An 11,868-nucleotide genomic window follows, 5' to 3' on the forward strand; every position below is an offset into this window, starting at 1 on the left:
GAACAAACATTTTTTTTTAAGACTAGCTAAATATAGTACAATTCTTTAATTGCCACCTTGGGGCAAATTCTGGAAATGGTTCAAAGCGTAGGCATGTCTCTCAGGCAACTTAATAAAGATGGGTTTTGCCAAATTATCCTCCAGAAGTGTTTTATCAAGTTACACTGCACCAGACTGGTGGTTTCTGAAGTAGATTTTAGTAGACCACTGCATACCTCAAGTTTCTCTAAAGAATTACTTTAACAAAAGGTGTTATCTGTCCACGGAAACATTATTGAAGCTTTGACAGAGTGACTGCTAGATCTACTTCTATTGCCATTCTTAATCACCAGCTTGAGAGGGCTCAACTCATCATCATCCCCAAATAGGGGTAAAGTACGTTTGCCAATGAGTATACACTGTTTTTACAGCACCATTCAATATCTACAGACAAACGTATTTGGTTTCAGAAAATCAAACTTCATGGTGACTGTGCCTCTCTCTGAGTACTGATATCCATCCATGTATCTATACCTATATGTATAAAACACTCGGATATGATTAGGGTGTCCAAATCAAACAACTGTTGCAAAAATGCTATATCATTCAGGCAGCCAGTGGGGACATCCAGGTTCATTTTTGCACTTGGTCATTTAACTAATTTTCATAGACAGAATGTAGGATACTGAGGTGTGGTGTAATAGTTAATAGGCAAGGCTCTCAAGTAAGACAGACTGTGACTTGACCCTGGCTTCACCAGTTGTTTAGCAGTATGATCTCAGCCTGGTTATTTAACCTCAGAGCCTCAGTTTCCCCGTTTGTAATATGAGGATAATAATCTTCATAAAGATTACCGTAAGGCTTAAATGAGATAATGGAACACGAGATGAATGAAAACGTTTGACAGAGACCTGACATACATTACATGTTGAATAAAAATCAGCTATTCTTCCTATTTTTTGTGACAAAGCCTGAAAAAAGAGAGCCAAGGCAATGAGTTCTAATGAATCAATTAGCAACATTAACGTAGGTTAGTAAAAAAAATGCCATTCACTTTACGTATGATCTAAGTGAGTGAGTCAAACTGAACTGTAGCTTAATTTTAATTCTTTATTTTCAAGTAACACATGGTACATTTTTTTTTATATATGTTATATAATATAAACTGCCATCTTTTAAATTCAGTCTTTCTGACTTGGGATTTTGTTTAAAATTAAGATCAAAATGTTTTTTTCCTTTTAACAGGTAAATGGATTAAAACGATAAGAATGAACAATTAAAAACTGGCAATTATACTAATTATAATTATTTCAAGATTTTTTTAATCTTCAAGAAACAATACTAGAAATATGCTGCTAGGAGATACTTAATTTATGTTTTTCCTTTTTGTTTATATTGGGATTCAATTACTTAAAATTTGGAAGTTATCTACCACTTTTTATTTGGACATAAAGGAAAAAAAAGAAATTCACTGAAAATGAAACTTTATATGACTAAAACAATTTTTTAAAAGTGGGCAACTCAGTTCATGCAAAGCAATACAGTTACACAGTTATACAGACCAGTGGGAACTTCCTGTGCACATGTAAATGAAAAAATGTGAAAGATGTTTTTAAATGACCAGCATATGAAAAAGAAACAATGTTTTTTGGTCTCATAACACATGTGGGGGGAAGAAAGCTCACAGGTGGAAATATATGGGGAAAACGTCATTAATGAAAAAGGTAAGTCCTCAGCTATAAAGTGACGAGTATAGATGTAATGGCCTCTAATGTTTTGTCCATCTCTTAAGCTTTTTTATTCTATTCAGTGTTGCCCAGGTTTAAAGGGTATATATAAAAAAGAAATATATTAACACCAATTTTTCCCTAAATTACTCAGATTGCATACAATAGGGTATAGAAAAGGAAGATGGAGAGAGGTTAGGCAGAAAAGGGCAGCTATAAAACCCAAATTTTTCTTTCATTTTTCTTTGCTTTATATGATTACTCTAACATGCTTTAAGAATTGTTATAACAAAGTAAAGTCACTGAAAAATAATCTTTTGCTGGGAATTCTTAAAAAAAATTTTTTGTTCTCTTTTAAGCCTTATTTATAAAGGTTTCCAGATGCTTATCCTCACAGATTAAACAGCACGATGCAGACACTTACAATAATACTCACTGCTATGAAGCCAAGAAAAAACTACTTTGAGATCTAACTGCCTATCACCTAAAGAATCAGGGTCCAAGGAATTTTCTGTTGCTATTAAAGGAGTGATTCTCTGAAGTCATTTGGAAACAACCTAGGTTCTCAGCAGCAACACATCTACCCAGTACTGTGTCAAAGAACATCAAATGGTTGGCATTCCCAGCCTTGAACAGGTTATTTCTCATTATGCGAATACATAATGAAAGGATGTGGGCAAAGAATAGAATATAAATTGGAGGCTGACTTCTAAATTTATTAGCCAGCAGTACTGGGCTAAAACAGTCATTTTAATTTCAAGAGACAATTCCAAAGTGGTTCTCAAGAGAAAGGACAGGGTATTTTTCAAACATTTGTTCAATGTGAATGGATTGGGCCTGCCAAAAATGACTTTTTATGCTGGCATGCGATCTCTTGGAGGGAAGTCAGCCTGAGTCACTGGATACATCAAAGGTAGAGTCCAGTGACTGGAATGACTGCAGGCTGTGTGAACAAGCCAGATACCTGCATTCATCTGCCCACTGCTGGGATTTCAGCCTCCTTTTAATTACATTAAAGCAGCTGGTACCACTGGTTACTGAAGTCTTCAGATTACCTTGATTGCTCGGTCATTATCTCTAATCAGCTGCTGCTTCTCATCTTCAAACTTTTGTATAACATCCTGGAGCCGCCTTTCTGCAGCAAGCTGCTGCCGGCTGTTCTCCTCTTTCAGAGAGGAAATGCTTGTCTGAAGTTCTGCTATGATCTAAAATGAAAACAGCACGCTATAACCTCAAATTCTTCAGTGAGAGGCATCTATTTTATATGTATTTATGCTTAACATAGGAATGGAGTTGGCAACACTCTACTCCACAAACTTAATATTTTCAATTAACACATCACATACTATAATGCATGAAATTCCACTCAATAAAAGACTGTAATAAAACTGTGAATGGTGGAAAACTGCTGAACCAAATGTATTTGGAAGACATTTCCACTATAACATTCCACAATATTTACTCATCAGAAGAAAGAACATCTGTGATCTCAAAAATATGAAAAGCATCAAATTTTATTTTACTGAGAAATATACTTATTAGAATAAGAAAAGCTATTCTGCCTTTCATAATACTTTGAACTGTAATAAGCAAAGAAAATAATGAATAGTTCATTCTTCACAGTCACCTATTTCTACACAGTAATTTTTGAGTATTCACTAATGTTTGTGTGCTGTGTTAAACCATTTCAGTTCTCATGGTATTTTCTACTGTGAGGCGAGTATTAGCACCACCTATCTTTTATAAATGAGGCGATGGTGGCACAGAAAGAGGTCAAACATTTCACACTCTTGAAGATGACATCCAGCTAAGGAGATGGGTGGGATTTGAACTATGCAGTCAGATCAGTCGTACCAATTGGTTCCTCTAACTAAACAACTTGACTTTTCTTTTTAAAAAAGGCTTGGTATTGAAGACAAGTTTATACTTCCAAATAGTTTATCTTCTTCCTAACTGATATATATTCAAGTTAGGTTATTTTGGTACAGAGAGTGCCATTTCAGAGACTCCTGTAGTGCTCTCCACACTTGAGATCTGGTTCTCTCCAGGACAGAGTTTCCTCCAACTTCTCAAAGTAACCATCTATCTGAGGAGGAAATTTTACATTTAATGGGCCTGCTGAGAACACTGCCCTTCCTTTGGCTTGGATGTATCCATTTCCTTTCAAATTCAATAGGGATGACTTTTTAAAAGCAGGAAATGGTTGTTTCTTCTAATAAAAGAAACAGCATTAGTTCTGGGATAGAATATAATTCTGTTGGTTGATAGGAGAGGGGCCAACTGGTGAGAAACACTGGACAAATTCACTATCTTTCATGAAGCTCAGTTTTTCCAACTATATTTGGTGACAAAACTAGACTGCAGTATCATAAGGCAATAAACAGAAACTGACAGGAGTCCTCCAGAAGCCAGGGTCTACAGAAATATTAGTTGTCACCATGAACATAAATAATAGCATCTTTACCATTAAATATGGAGTATTTATACTTTTAGAAGTAAACAAACTCAATGAAATGTTTAACCTTTAGAATTTGTAAATAATCAAATATTAAGACAAGTGTGAAATGATACCATGAACATAAATAATAGCATCTTTACCATTAAATATGGAGTATTTATACTTTTAGAAGTGAACAAACTCAATGAAATGTTTAACCTTTAGAATTTGTAAATAATCAAATATTAAGACAAGTGTGAAATGATAAAGTAGATAACAGCAGTAGATTATTATCATTAAATGCAAACTTGAACTTTCTGCTATGAGTGGAGAAATCAATTTACAAAGAATGAAGATGTTTTCATATATTTTCTGAATTTTTATTAAATATTTTTTTCATCCTGGCACCAGTTACATTAATTCTCAGAGCACCTCTATGAAACAGGAAAGGTGAAATTCTTATAGTGAATGTCCAAAACTATGCACAGAATAATCAACTCACTCAGTCACAGAGACAGAGGAGCTAGGGATAAGGAAGAGCCAGGCTTCCTTGGCCTGACATGAAACTTAAGATTGATATTTTACAAGAATATGGGGCCAAATTGTAAAACTAACCTAATATATTTCAGTGTTTCGAGTGAGTAAACCACAACTTTGTAGAAGTGATGGATTTAATTCTGGCTCTGTGTGTGTGTGTGTGTGTGTGTGTGTGTGTGCGCGCGCGCGCGCACGCGCGCACGCGCGTGTGTTTAGTTCTATGCAATTTTATCACATGTAGATTCACATATCCACAAACAGAGTCATGTAATACATTTTTAAAGAACAAGGTAATTTTGTCTCTGAAAAAATACCAAGATTGAGACTAGCTTGTAACTGACCAAAGACTGAAGATAAAAATATTTTGGGATACTTCAAATAATCACAAAGGCACGAAACAGGGGACTCCCAGTGAAATCCAGGATGTTCTGAAGAGAGCATGCTGGCTTTTGCAGGGAAAATGAAACCTTACATTCTTTGGGAGAATAATGAGATTCCTTTGGGAGAAATACTGACATTATCTTTGGAAAGCTATTTTTCAAAACTTATGAAGGTGACTTAAGGCAGAGAATGTCAAAACGCTTCAGGTAAACACCTTGGCTAGATAAATAGACAAACTGGTTGAAAAGTTGATAAGATGGATTTAGACAGGTAGCCAAAATAAGGATAATTTTTAAAAACAGTATTTAATATTTATTTTAAGATTTAGAAGTCATCATAATCAGATTAATGCTTTAGGTAAGGAACAAAATTCTATTGGTTGTAGACCTAGAGTATAAGAAAATGGATTATTTTCACCTTAGCTCAGTGCAAATAACTGGCACTCAATAAATATTTAAGTAGTAGAACTGTAATCACGGAAAATAAGATAAAATCATCACCTGGCCAATTATAGACTGATACTCCAGCTTTTTAACAGAATAATAATTAACCTTAGCTCAGTGCAAATAACTGGCACTCAATAAATATTTAAGTAGTAGAACTGTAATCACAGAAAATAAGATAAAATCATCACCTGGCCAATTATAGACTGATACTCCAGCTTTTTAACAGAATAATAATTAAAAAGTTTTTGAGAATAATGAAAGCTAATATTATACAATCATAGTCAAACCCTCCAGTTCTGACTGAATCATAATTAAAAACCATAAAACAAAAATGCCACCACTCAACTAATGTTTACCCTGTATTAGCTTCAGAGAAAGAAGTGGATTAGAATATTTTCATACAGATATTAAAAATAAATATTTTGAGAAACAAAAGAAGAGCTATTTGGGGCTGATGCTGTAAGCAAGCTAACCCATGAAAGCTATAATAGATGATGATAATTATTAAGCAATTAACACTTTATATAAATGTTAGTGGTCTTATTTAAGGTTTAAAAGTAACAGAATTCTAAATAGAGGTTAAGATTTTATCTTTAACTCATTCTATTGTCTTTTAGATTGTAGTACAGTTTGGGATTTTCATAAAACTCTTCTTTAAAATACAATAGACAAGCCATACACTGGAAGGTAAGAGGAACACTGAAGCTCCTCAACACCCTTTGCATTCTGGTCTAGCCCCTGGCGAGTGACATGAAGTTGGGAGCGTGTGAGACACGTGGAGTATGCACAAGCGCTGACGTGCATCAGGTATGTGGAAGCCAGCGTGTGGCAGTGGGGAAGCCGGTCCCTGGCAGTGGGTGGGCTCCGCTGGCATCCCAGCTTTGGTCTTCCCCACATTTCCAACTACAAATACTCTTGCAAAATGGCAATATCTCGTTTTGAAAAATAGCCACTAGGTAAGTGAGCTGAGTGGGGAAAACTGCACTAAAGTTGAAAAGGCAAGGATAATATATAATATTAACATCAAAAGAACAAATATGTGATTTTGATGGCAATGATTCTTGGTAGCACATCCAGAGATGATGCCAGCGTTGCCATCATGGCGCATGTTGAGGATATCAGAAGGGACATAGCCCTCGGTGTGCTGCGGATTTAGTGTGCGTGGTCTATTAGGTCCTAAAAGCTTGATAAAATCTTAAAGATTAAGTAACTTCCTTTACAACAAGAAAACATTTAAAATATTTTCCAAATTCATCCTGATGTTCTCCTGGGTACCAATGTATTCACTACTAATATACTCACTTTATTACTTTTTTATTATTTGAGAGAAGGATTTTTTAAAAACCTGATAAAAAGAGTTAAGCAACTTTGCTTCCAGCGTTCTCATCAGCATGATGAGATATGAGTTAGAGACTCTGGCAAGTTATCACTTGAAAACAGAAAAAGTCAATCCACGGTTTCATTTTATAATGTTCATTTAAAAATAATCTGTTATGTTTCTCTGAACTAACTGGCATTGTAGACTAATGTTTCTCAAGTGCCAGTTCATAGACATAAATACATGCATATTGTTTATATACATATAAATATTTATATGGATTTAGAGGTGGCAAGCAAAATATTATCAATGTAAGGTTATCAAGCTTTTAGGACCTAACAGACCATGTACATTAAACCTACGGCACACCTTTAAGAGAAGGATGGACTATCTTTTATTTTGTTATTAAACTCTGAATTTTTTTCTTTTTTGGTGTTGCACTGCCCTTTCATTTATGAAATCATGTTTATAGTTTATAATAGTTTTTATTGGTTAGTTTTCGTCCTCCTTCTCCTCCTCCTTTATGTCTTTATTTAATTGGGAAAATAGTTAGCAATTCCTATGCCTCTCCAAATTTTGCAGAGAGATTTTATCAATTCTTAAACACTCCAAAACACAGTGCCTGAAGAAATAATTTCTCGTTCCTTCCAGACCTTTTTTCATTCTTCCCTTCCTCTTTTCCTTTCTGTATTGCAATTTTAGGACTGCTACTATAATAGCTAACAGTTATTAACTGCTTTAGTATCTACCAGGCACTGTACCGAACATGTTTTTGACACTGTTTTACTTAATAGTTAAAACTATCCTATGAGGTAAGTATTTCTCTCCCACTTGACAAATGAGGAAATTGAATTCCAAAGAAGGCAGGTCACTCGCTCAAGGTCACAGAAGTGGTAGGGCTAGTATTCAAATCCAGGTCCATTGGACTCCAAAGCTTAGGCTTTCTTCCATACTAGCTAACTTACATTTAATTTGCTTTAATAACAACTAATCAGGCTTCTTCATACATTCCTTTAGGTAAACTTAAACACTCCTGTTTACACTCTCCATTACTGAAGCATTTTTGTTAGCTATCTTATAAATCTCACTCTCGGTCTACCTCCCCATTTAACATAAGCAAAATAAGCAGGAGGAAAGGCTATGCCAGCTGGGGAGTTTTCATGTTTTAGTTTAACTTCTAGGGTAATAAGATTTCTTTTGATTATAAGAATCTTTTTCAGTGGATTAAAAAGGATATTTCTCGGGCCGGCCTGGTGGAGCACTGCTACAGTGCGCCGCTTGGGAAGCGCGGCGGCGCTCCCGCCGAGGGTTCAGATCCCACGTGCAGACCGGCGGCTCACTGGCTGAGCGAGGAGTGGGGGCAACACCGAGGGTTGCGCGATCCCGTTGCTGGTCCCGGTCTGTCCTGGCTTAGTCACTTGCTAACTCGTGTGATCTCATCTCTCTCAGTCTCGGTTTTCTCAATGGACAAATGGGGCCAATAATAGTTCCTAATCCCAGAGTCATTATGAATGGAGACTGAATGAGTCAATATGGTTAGTGCCCCATAAACGTTAAGTACTATTATAGTTTTGTGGCCGTGTTGCTGTTACTTCTATTGTGTGGTAACTCAAAAAAATAAATTCCAGTTTACTACCATATATCTCTGTATACATGTAAATATACTAAGACAAGTTGATTCTAAAAATTATTAGATATTACACTCACAAAACTAAATGGCTTAATTTATCCATCTGCAAAATGAAGATAAGTAGTATTTATTTGTTCTAGAACCACTCATACAACTAAGGAATGATTGGGATTCCCTAAATGATTCTACTGGATATCACTGTAACAACTTATGCAGAAAAAGTACTCTGAGCATCATTTTTCAAGTAGGAACAAGCATTCAATTGTTGGCCTTTCTTATACTAAAACTATTATAGTAATGACAGACAGCAAGACATGGATGTAGGGACTTATAATTCTCTTTTCCTCCAAGGAAGTCAACAGTTGAGCTGCTAATTTACCCTAGCATTACTTGTCATTTTGAATTTTGTTGTTAAGCAGATTTTAGGTACAGTGAAATGGAATATTACAAAAAAGCACAGATGGTATCAAACTGCTTACATCACAAATATAGGTGTGTATCTCCTTCCCTTGTGAAATGTATTTCAGCCTGGGCTTGTTCAAGTGTACAGGCTGGTTTTACAGCATTTGAGTGTGTGTACACGCATGTGTATATGTGTGTGTTGGTTCAAACAGTTCACTATGCCTAATTTTTCTTGATTTTTAATTAGACTGAAATGTTAAAAGCATATTTGTTTATTTACCTATACAAATATGATACTAATGCATGAAAAACTGAAAAGAATTTAGTTTAACTCTTAAACTAAAAGTGCAAAGGCTTTTATGTGCAGGTTTCGGGTTTTTTTGTTTGTTTGTTTGTTTGTTTTGGTTTTACTGTTTTGTTTCTATTAATGTTGCTTACCTGTGAAGATTTGGCAAGCTTCTGGGTATATTCCTTCTCAATCTGCTTCAGCCTGCTGTTGGCCTGAAAAACACACGCACATGAACACACACATGGTGACCTGTGAGCTTGGTATCTCTTCCACATGCCTATCACCAGGCAGCTGGGATGCCTGCCAGCTGCACCGCCCTTCTGGGGCAGCCAGAAAACCACAGGGCTTGTCTTTGATCTAATGCCAACTATTCATCACTTAAAAAGAAAAAAAAAAAAGATCTCTCCTGCCAATTATTAGACAAACACAAGAATTCTGTGGATAGAAAGAGAAAGGGAGGAGAGACAGAAACAGACACAGCAGAAGTAAGGTAAAGGAAAGGAAAGGCAGAAGAAACAAAGGACAGAAAAAAGGAAAGAAAAAGGGGAGAGGTAACTGGAGGAAAAGAAGGTAAATTTAAAACCCTTTCACCTTAGTTTAAAAATAAAAGAAACAGATGCTCCTAGACAAAGGCAGATATGAGATTTTTAGGTTTACTGAGCAAAGAGTTGTGCCTCCCCCACTCTGTCTAACACACAAGAGCTATGTTTTGAAGTGACAAACATATCTAAATCAAACTGTTTTATGTCCTGGAACTAGGGTGACCTTTCCAGAATAAGTCCACATTGCTTAGAACTTGATTATCTCCTCTGCCACTCAAGTTCCAATCCTTTGTATGTGACCTGCTTTCCACTCTCTGGAAACGTTTGGGGTCTTCATACTATCCTCAGTGTTTGAAAATGTCACAGTGACATGCCCTAGACTGGGCCTTTTTCCCATCAACCATGTTGGCACGAAGGAGGCCCTTTCAGTCTGAGCTTGGGTACTTTATTTCTGGGAAAGGTTTTGTTATTACTCTCATGATTTCCTCTCCTCTTTTCTCCTCTCTGTCTGTCTCTCCCTCTCTGCAACTCTAATTGTTGTACCTCTCAAGTTTATCATCTCTTTTTCTTATTGTTTCAATTTCCATTTCTTTGTCTTTTTGATTTTTCTTAGAGTTTCCTCAACTTTTACTAACTTTAAAACTTTCTATAAGATTTAAAAAAAATTCTGCCATCATACATCTGATTTCCAAGAGTTTTTCCATGCTCTCTGGACAGCACCATCATCACCCTCCTTTTTGCGGATGAGGAAACTGAGGCACCAAGGGGTTAAGTAACTTGCCCAGCATCACACAGCTAGGAGATGAGGAGCCAGGACTCAGTCCCCCACGGTCTGGCTGCAGAAAGCAGGGGCTTCATTAGCTAGGACACATCGCATACTGCCTCACAATATATTCCTCATTTCTCCTGACATTATTAATTTCATATCTGTGTCTATCATCAGTTTATACATCTATCCACTTATATATTTAAATTTTTTTCTGCTTACTAGGGTTGTGTTTTTTCCTGAATTCCCTGCCTGTTTTGATCTTTGTCTTTCATTTTAGATACTTTCCTCAAATGTCTGATGATCTTTGGCGTCCTTTCTTATTTAAATTGAGAACCTCTAAAGCTGGACAGAAGCAGCTCAGATGTGCAGGGGTTTGTGAATGGTGAACATCACCATGCCTGTTTTGATCTTTGTCTTTCATTTTAGATACTTTCCTCAAATGTCTGATGATCTTTGGTGTCCTTTCTTATTTAAATTGAGAACCTCTAAAGCTGGACAGAAGCAGCTCAGATGTGCAGGGGTTTGTGAATGGTGAACATCACCTCAGAGGGTTATGGAGAGGCCTGAACACTCTCATGCCAGTATCTGACCGGACTTTCTTCTTGGACCAGTTGCCTAGAGCTGCTTCTTGCAGTGTACTGTCTGGCAGCACAGATCTGGCTGCCAGTGTTTTCAGAAGGGTGCCTAGGTGTTCAGGACAGCAACTTTCGCACAAGTCCGTTTTCATTTTTGCCCTCGGCTATACCTGAGTCCCTCTCTCATTCCATCTCTCCAGGGAGCAAACCAGGGGTATGAGGAGGCAATCAGGTATCAAATCTGGCTCATCTGATCTGGGTCATCTGACTGTTCCTTATACAGACTTTCAACCAATCCACCTCTTCTCCGTTCTACCCCATATCCAGTCTCTGGATTCCTGAGCCTTTCCCAAGTTCTACAACAGGAAAAATCTTGCTTCTTCTCATTGGTATCCTCCAAGTCTCCTTTCCCCCAGAAACTGGTTTTTTGGTATTTTCAGTTCTGCTAAGTCCATTTCAGGTCCAGCCCCTTCATGAGATCTAAAACACTAAATTTCTTATTGTTGTCTCCTCTCCTGTTCTCTGTGCAGAAATCATAGTATAAAAACATTGATGCCTGGGTCCTGTCCCCAGAGGTCCTGATTTAATTCATCTAAGGTACAGCCTAGGCATTAGGATTTTAAAAGTCTCTGCTGCTATTTCTAATGTTCGGCCAAGGTTAAAAACCACTGGTTCATGCCTTTTTCAATTTCATTACTTCAATTTTTATGGGACTTTTTCAAAGAGTAGAGATAAACAGGTCAGTTCTGTCCACTATGTTTAACTGGCAGCAAATGATTTTTTATTTCAATATCACAAATGGGATGAGGAAGCAATTCTGTGCTTTCAAACCCACT

The 11,868-nt window shown here is 36.7% G+C and overlaps 1 protein-coding gene across 1 annotated transcript; it reads right to left on the bottom strand.

The window, feature by feature from the left end:
- Nucleotides 1-2,761: 2,761 nt before the first annotated feature.
- On the bottom strand, nt 2,762-9,358 carry LOC103610091 (centrosomal protein of 112 kDa-like; the record flags this gene model as incomplete). The annotated part of the gene is made up of 2 exons (XM_008594330.1): nt 2,762-2,911; nt 9,296-9,358. Coding segments are annotated over 2 exons (213 nt in total), but the record flags the coding sequence as incomplete, so codon positions are not given.
- Nucleotides 9,359-11,868: the final 2,510 nt, after the last annotated feature.

This window comes from Galeopterus variegatus, unplaced genomic scaffold (assembly GCF_000696425.1).
Source record: "Galeopterus variegatus unplaced genomic scaffold, G_variegatus-3.0.2 Scaffold10581, whole genome shotgun sequence".
In the NCBI taxonomy this organism is placed as follows: Eukaryota; Metazoa; Chordata; class Mammalia; order Dermoptera; family Cynocephalidae; genus Galeopterus; species Galeopterus variegatus.